General features: G+C 50.4%; 1 protein-coding gene across 2 annotated transcripts; it reads left to right on the top strand.

The window, feature by feature from the left end:
• Positions 1–250: 250 nt before the first annotated feature.
• smpd4 (sphingomyelin phosphodiesterase 4) lies at positions 251–7,695 on the top strand. Of its 2 annotated transcripts, XM_088308929.1 has the most exons (20): positions 251–449; positions 887–973; positions 1,087–1,173; positions 1,488–1,624; positions 1,709–1,784; positions 1,903–2,011; positions 2,103–2,155; positions 2,224–2,375; positions 2,462–2,594; positions 2,678–2,749; positions 3,960–4,049; positions 4,701–4,852; positions 5,097–5,187; positions 5,258–5,367; positions 5,453–5,616; positions 5,903–6,108; positions 6,187–6,417; positions 6,504–6,635; positions 7,063–7,191; positions 7,278–7,695. In XM_088308929.1, the coding sequence occupies exons 2-20, from the start codon at positions 935–937 to the stop codon at positions 7,596–7,598; spliced, it is 2,484 nt and encodes an 827-aa protein (XP_088165055.1). In that variant the 5' UTR covers positions 251–449; positions 887–934; the 3' UTR covers positions 7,599–7,695. The 2 variants fall into 2 exon arrangements, with proteins under 2 accessions (XP_088165055.1, XP_088165056.1); XM_088308930.1 differs by lacking the exon at positions 3,960–4,049 and having other exon boundaries at positions 253–449.
• The last annotated feature ends 127 nt before the right edge of the window (positions 7,696–7,822 follow it).

Here is a 7,822-nt window from a genome sequence, read left to right on the forward strand (position 1 = left end):
AGGAGGATGTGCTGCCTTTCTGAAGTCACCACACTCATGTAGTGGTCAGTGCTCAAAACATTCACCAACCAAAACTAAAGTGTGCTTTCACAAATTCAACCTGACGCCCTTCTATGAGGGTTGGTAATATCGGAGTGGCAGGGAACGTTGCCCTCCTGTTAATTTCTGAATGTATCCCGTGTAGGCAGAAATCCATGCATGTTCTTTGAGAACGTCGCCCCTGCCAACATGGCCACCGCGTAGGCACGTCTCTCTTGGTGGGATGTCGCAGTGCGCTGTGATGCCTCCGTTTGACAGGGGGCGCTAATGCACCACACGCTCAATTGCAACCTTCAGTGAAGACGACGAAGAAGAAGGCTGCGTGAAACTGTTGCTTGACTTGAAAACACGGCAAGAAAAAAGAAAAAAACTTTGTCCAACGTTCTTTCATCTGCGAAGGCGCACTTAAGGTCAGTCACTGAGAACGTTCAACCGTTTTATGAGCCCAACACTTATGTTCCATTTTTTTGTTATTATTTGTGCTCGCCAAATTAGCCAGCTAGTCCAGTCTGATGCTAACCGTTGATAGCGAAGTTACTTAGTTGAATAAATAAAAAATAAAGAGAACAATTCTTTAGAGCCGTAATTTCTTCTGTTAAGTGACATTTGATTGTGTTGATTTTTTTTAATTCAAACGTGCTGAATTTATGAAGGTGTAAGCGCAGGACACGAGTGGTTAGCCCGTCTGCATCACAATTCTGAAGTTGCGTGTTCGAATCTGGGCTCCAGTTGTTCTATGTGGCTTTTGCGTCCCACATTCCAAAACATTTGAGCATGTCGTTCTTCAAGCTTCGTTCAGAACTCGGGCGGCCAATCTTGGTCTGATTGTGCTGTACGTTTGGCTCAGGAGCAAAGGAGACTTTGGAAGACGGTTTGAGCTGCCAGCTGCTGCTTGATGGCAGCTCCAGGCTTACAACATCCTGGCTTCCTCTTGGTGAGGCCTGTATGATTGACAAATTGTCTGATTGACTGACTGATTGTAAGAAGTTAAGCCGTGGGGGTGTGTGTGTGGGTGTGTGTGTGTGTGTGTGTGTGTGTTGCTTTCAGGCCAACCTTAAAGTGGACTCACCCAACAAAACTTTGGCTCAGCGATGCCAGGATCTCGTCAAGATCATTGATGATTATCATGCAAAGGTACAAACGGCAAAAACACACTCGACAGGTGACCTTCATAGCTAGTGGTGCAGTTGTGAAGCCTGTTGTTTGGTTTTTGTAAGTTGTCACACCCGAAACATAAAAATAAATAAATCTGGCATTTAACAGTTTTCATCATATTTTGTGTGTGGTGTTGTCTAGCTATAAATGATGATGAAAACCACATGTCGTGCATAGCATATTTGCTCATAAGGAACCTAAACATCCATGAGTGACAACTTTGCTAAAAGCTGCAAAAATGTCTCTTTGCAAAAGATGCAATTGAGCAATCGGTGTTTTGCTGGCCACTTTAGGAGCTGCACGCCATTTTCTCGTGGCTCGTAGAGAGCATCTTCGGAAGTTTGGACGGCATCTTGGGAGGATGGAACCTTCGCCTTCTCCATTCGCGATGCAGCGACTTTGCGCTGGTTGTGGACTTCTTAAAACCCAGGTGACTCGGTGCATCCGTAATTGGCGTTGATGCGGGCGTGCATGCTCATAAACAATATGAAGAGCTTCTGGTTGTATTCCTCAGTGGGCACATGATGAAACTGGTCTACAAACTACAAGCAGAAGAATACAAATATGAAGTGCCCGTCAATTATCTTCCGGTAAGTGTAGTCGTCATCGCTTATTGGAGATTCGTGCAATTCGCCCACTTGGTGGATTGAGTTTTTTTTTTTTTTTTGGAATAGATTTGTGTTCGATTATGTTCTCTTTTAATATCAGGCGCCAGTAAAGGCGTCCATCCAAGAAGGCGTCCTTCCTGACTGTCCGCTCTTTCACAACCGGCCGCACTTTCCCATGTCTGGCATGCTGACTCTCAACATGGCGCTGAGTATCCTTCACGCCTTACCTGGCGCTTGACACCTTTAGCGCTCGTCTCAAGCTTCACGCGCTGGTTGAACGTTTTCCTTAATGTAGTGCAGATCCTTTTGAGTTCTACATGTTCTACTTTGCTTCCTGTCTCATTACGCTGAAGGTAAGAGAAGTGGTCATCACGCACACGCTCACAGTTAGGAGTTTTGATGAGTTTGGATGATGTTTCAGAACTTGCCTGTGGGCCAACACGGCGGCCCAACTGATAGCGCCTATTTTGTGCTGGTGGACATGTACCTTAAGTACTTCCTGCCTACTGAAGGAAACGTGCCCCCTTCCCCTTTCTCTGACAACCGGGGCTCCGTCAGCACACCTACTCCAAGGTTTCCTCATGCTTATCACCTGCTTGCATATCAGTGTTGCAACATGTCATCGTCGCCATGTAAACTCATCTAATAAATGCTCGCAGATCGTCCAACATGTCGCTGGCAGGTTACGGATTCCACAGTCCCAGTCTGCTGAAGCATCACATCTTCCATCAGCCGTCCGTTAACGCCGACCCCGCCGCCCAGGAAATCTGGAGGTCCGAAACGCTGCTGCAGGTGCCTTTCCTTGGCCGCAAACAATGACTCAGCAAAATGGACTTTCTAAAATTTGTCCACGTGTGCATGCATCTATGCGCCAGATGTTTGTGGAGGTGTGGCTGCATCACTACTCTTTAGAGATGTACCAGAAGCTGCAGTCTCCTCAGGTGAAGGTAAGAGCAGCAAATACACTCTGACTCCTCCACACAATGTCGCAACCCCATACCCACTCCCACCCTGCAAGACCCTCGGCCAGCCATCAACTGGCTTGACTGCTCATCCACTTTGCCCGCCCTCGCTTGTTCTCACTCGCTCTCACCTGCCCTCACTCGTCGTATCCACCAAAATAGACTCGTCACTTTGACTCCAGTGTGTGCGTGCATGCGCGTGTGTGTCTCTCTCTCTCTCTCTCTCCCTCTCTTTCAATCGCTCTCTTGCTCTCGCACACCTTTCCGTTGTGCGTGTGTGCTGCTGTTGGTCTTGTGTCGCCAAGAGCGCCGGCATTTGAGTCCCAACGTTCCCATCAAGCTGCTTTGCTTCCTGCATGTTGACCCTCACGCAGTGTTGTGTAGCTCAAAGGTCAGCCTGAAGTCACACTGAGGCTTATTTTGACAAAACTGAAGGGTGCCTACGATCCCAAAAACAAAGACCATCTGGACATGATGAAAAAGTCATAATTGGTGATATGGATTTGTTGAAACTTATTTCTCAAAGCATTATACTCATATAATCCCTTAAGGGAAAATGGATGCACGGCGACGCATGAAGCATTTCTGGTGCAAAGGTCAGCTGGCCTGAAGAGTTTCTGCTGTTGGTGTACTACAATGTTACTGACTGCAATGACTTGAGATTTCTTTAAGATTTTCGTGGGCAGCCTCACAGATGTCGATTGAAAGTCACGGGGAGGCTTGTGAAGGCTGGCGTGAATTAATGAATCATGTGAATCTTGAGCATGTCGTCTTTCCTTTGTGATAATGAATGTAATAATTCTCTTGCATTGTGTCATTTTACTGTTCCTGTAAATGTTCTCACAGCTTCTGCTGAGAGTTGAAACACAAGAGATGAGAATCCTTCACGTTGTCCTTGAACGCACATAAATGGTTGATTGTCATCTCTCGTGTTTTGGGTGAAAGACAAGAAGAAGAAGAATGTGTTTGAGCCAATATTTGATTGTTATCTCTTCTGTTCTGCCTCGTGTCATATTTTTCCATCTGTTGGCTTCTTCTTCTCGTTCTCCTTCTTGTTCTTCTCTGATTGTCACCTTCCACCCTCGCCTCTTGACTGATGCACCTCCTCTTCGTTCTCCTCTGGTTGCTCTTTGTGCTGTCCTCCTCCTTTCCCTCCTCCTCCATCCTCCCCCCTCGGTGGTTTACGGGTCAACAGCTGGCGCTACTCCAGTACCGACTCAGTATGTCCAGCATGCCGTGCCAACCGCACATCCCACCAGGCTCAGGGACCCTCCACACCTACCAAGTACTTAAACCTCGCTCGCTCACTCCCGCCCGCCGCGCCGTCGATTCTGGTCCAGCTCAGGGGTGCTTGGTGGAGACCTGAAGGTCCTGCTCGGGGTACCTCTCATAGACCCGTCCCATGGCCTTGTTTCTTTCCCGTTGGACCTTCAGTTCCTCCCACCAAGTACTCTTGCCCGGCCAACCGTTCCTGGCTTGTGCTTGCGCGTTTATTTGACTGCTGTCATGTTTGAAGCAAATGCTGATAAAATGTGCAAAATGCATTGCCCGCGTCCATTGGTCACATGGAAGTGAGTACAGTTTTGGGTTTGGCGTTTGCTGGCGTTTGAGCTTAAGAGATGCTGCGGATGGTCATTGAGTGCTGAGGTCCTGCCTTGAAAGAAGGCGTTTGTTTCCTTGTGTTTGAATTCCATACAACGTCAAGCCAGACGAAACATTTGGCGTGTTTTGGTGGTCACATTGGAAGCTGAGCCTTGCCCGAGCCGACTGCTCCTCCCTGAAGTCGAATCGTGCAGGACCTCAGTTCTCCAATGCACCGCACGGCCTTTGCTGCTTGGTTGGCTGCATCGGGCCGGGAAGCGTTGCGATTGGCTGCTTGCGACAGGTCGGCAGGTGTCAATGAGCGCTGCTTGACTTCGCTCCGCTTGGATTGCAGGAACCGTTCAGCCCAAGCGAGGAGCACGTCTTGGCCGTGCGTCTGCTGGTCAAACACCTCCACGCTTTCTCCAACAGCCTGAAGCCAGAGCAGCCGGCACCCTCCCCGACGCACTCGCACGCCCACGCCGGCCCCCTGGAGGAGTTTAAGAGGTCAGCTTGCTCGTTCACGCCAATTGACATGCAGGTCTTAGACCACAATCCATTTTGGGAGTTGACAAGCCAACGGCAAGCATTTCTTGAGTGTCGGCATTCACCTTGAACGTTCAAAGGGTGATGAGCAGGCGGGGGGGCTAGGGATGATGTCACAGGTACTTGTGTAAGATGCACTGATGATGCCGTTACAAACCCGGCGGGTTGCGTGTCTCATGTTGCGGAGTGTGCCGTTTCTCTGCAGAGTTGTGCTGCAGCGATTCGTGCAGCAGAAACTGTTCCTGTTCCTGCAGCACTGCTTCGGCCACTGGCCTCTGGACGCCTCCTTCCGAGCGGTATGTCTCCAAAGTCAAGGTTCTGGCCTTTCCAGTGCGGCCGCTGACCTCATTTTCATGCTGGTGGTAGGTGCTGGAGACGTGGCTGAGCTTCATCCAGCCGTGGAGGTACACCGATGACAAGACGGCCCACCCGTCGGCAGACGGCGGCAGCGGCGGCGCAAGCGACCCCGAGAGATGGTGGGTGACGTGACCGGCCGGTGTTGCTCGTGTTTCTCCGTCGCACCCGATGCTAACTGGTGGCTTCCTTCTTACAAACGGGCAGGGAGACGTTTGTTCAGGAGAACCTGCTGGTTTACACCAAGCTCTTCCAGGTGTTTCTCAACAGAGCCGTGCGCATGGACCTGGTCAACGCCAAGAATGCGCTGATGCTCTTTCGGGTGGCTAAGGTCTTCTGTCAGCCCGACCTCGCAGACATGATCCACACGGGTAAGAGGAGAGAGCAGAACACAAGGATGCCAAACCTGGATCAATAAATGATAAATCTATCAAATTAAAGCTTAACTCATGTTAGTTACATCACACATGCCAACACGTAGGAAAAGTTTTTTATTTCGATAATAAATACGACAGCTTCGGCCCCCCCGTGGGTTGGCCTGAAATACTGACGGGAACTGAGTGATGGACTGACCATGGCTGCCTCTGAAAATGAATACAAAGCAAATATCCAGCGTTCCACTGTATGAGCTTCTTTAAAAGAAATTACCTTTTGCAGCCGAGCAGCTGTTCCTGGAGCCGGAGCTGGTCCCCCATCACCGGCAGCCGCGAGGCTACCTGACGCCCGGCCAGGGAGGCAGCTTCCTATCGTCACGGCAACGCACCACCACCGACGCAGTGTTCCGGGTCAAGAGTCACGTGTACGCCCTGGAAGGCCAGGACTGCCAGTACAAGCAGATGTTCGGCTCCGAGCTGCGAGCTGCGGTGAGGCGCCGTCGGATTCTTATTTTGCCGCTGGAGCGCCGCCACTTTGGTCCTAGTGGTCACCCTCGTGTTTGTCAGGTGGTGAAATTGGTCCAGGTGGTTGCGCAAGCCAGACAGACGGCCAAACGGATCTCGGACCGCTCCAGCCAAGCGGCGGCCAGCAAGTCTTTCTTGTCGTGGTTGACCGCGCCTTCGTCGGATTCCAACAACGGGCTTTGTGGCGTTGAATCCGAAGAGAGCACCGAGTGTCTGAAGAAGACTCACGAGTTCCTGGACAGAGCGCTCGAGAATCTATGCACTGTCTTCAAGGTCCGTCGGTGACCGCTTGGCGGACGGTTGGCACAATGAAGCGCTCGTGAAGTGTACGCCCTCAAGCCGCTTTTCTTGTCTTCCAGCTAAACCAGGGTCAGCTGGCTCAGCTCATGGCCACCGTGACGTCCTCTCAGGATGACGGCGAGTCGAAGCAGCTGCCTGATTGCGTCGTGGGAGAGCGCGGGCTGGTCCTCACCGACTTGGGAAGGATGCAGGTGCAAGCTTTTCAGGCGTTTTTCTTTTTCTTTTTACAATGCTCCACACCGGGTGGATGACTCCAGTCACATGACTTGACGCCAGTCAGATTTAAGCGGTGCCTTTTAGGACTGGCTAAGCGCAAAGCTCATCTCGATTTTGAATGGTTTTCATGAGACTTGACTGCAACTTCAAGTATTTGACTTGACAGGTCTTGCTTGTTTTCCGGTGACAATCTGCATTTTTAAACTGGACCGCGTTTTTAAGACAAGTTAGTTTTTGTACCTAATGTGTTGACAGAATATAACTTTTTCAACTTGCTGGATTTTCCCCCCACAATAATTTAACATGCTGGTAATGAGACCATGACGGCTGAGTGACGTAATATATGCATCCATTGACTTGGCTTCACCGCACGACGTCACTGACCATCACGCTCTTGTGCAGATTATCAACGGACTGCGGAGGTTTGACATTCAGTACCAAGGTGACCCAGAGCTACAGCCAATCAGGAGCTACGAGAACGCACTGCTGGTCAGGTTCTTGTACAAGATGTCGTCACTGCTCAACGACCAAGTAAAATGCCACACACACAAGTCCGAAGTCCGCACTGATTCTGATTCACTCATTGCACATCTAATTGGACGGGTCTGTTTCCTCAGTTTGAAGGCCACATGAACGAGCTGTGCTCGCGTACGGATTTCGCCGGTCGCCTGGGTCGCCACTACCTGACCGGTCCCGATCCAGACGCGATCCTGGCAAGGAGTCCCGCGTCACCTCAGTTCTGGGAAAGGAAGCGGCGAGCTCGTGTCAGCTTGCGTCCACTGGCCAGCTACAGGACCATCCTGCTCCTCTGCTCGGGCTACGCTGCGGGCGCCGTCTTATCCTTCGGCCCCGTGTCCAGCACCCTACTCATCCTCACTGCCGTATTTCTGCACGGAGTGGCCATGATGCTGTGTGCGGAAAAATGGAAGACGCACTAGCGTGAATGGTGCAGAACTTGCCGTCGCCACAGGATTCCATTTGTGTCAAAGGTCAACAATTTTTATCACAAAACACACAATAAAATGCTTGCTTTTCTTTTGTGGTCTTGTTGAAATTTTGGATAACAGGGAAAAGTTGAAGAAGCATCTATCTATCTTGCACTCATCCCGGGGTCGGGAGGTGAAGAAAACAGCTTTTAGCAAGGAGGCCCACAACTGAGGTG

This window comes from Idiotropiscis lumnitzeri, chromosome 11 (assembly GCF_059441095.1).
Source record: "Idiotropiscis lumnitzeri isolate Australia: NSW breed Sydney's pygmy pipehorse chromosome 11, RoL_Ilum_1.0, whole genome shotgun sequence".
Classification (NCBI taxonomy): Eukaryota; Metazoa; Chordata; class Actinopteri; order Syngnathiformes; family Syngnathidae; genus Idiotropiscis; species Idiotropiscis lumnitzeri.

What these genes read in the sequence shown, in the direction of transcription:
- smpd4 (XM_088308929.1), top strand. Translation starts at nt 935, where the DNA reads ATGGCAGCTCCAGGCTTACAACATCCTGGCTTCCTCTTG. An exon ending in TTGATGATTATCATGCAAAG is followed by an intron (nt 1,174 to 1,487) that starts GTACAAACGGCA and finishes TGGCCACTTTAG; the next exon opens with GAGCTGCACGCCATTTTCTC. An exon ending in CCGACTTGGGAAGGATGCAG is followed by an intron (nt 6,636 to 7,062) that starts GTGCAAGCTTTT and finishes GCTCTTGTGCAG; the next exon opens with ATTATCAACGGACTGCGGAG.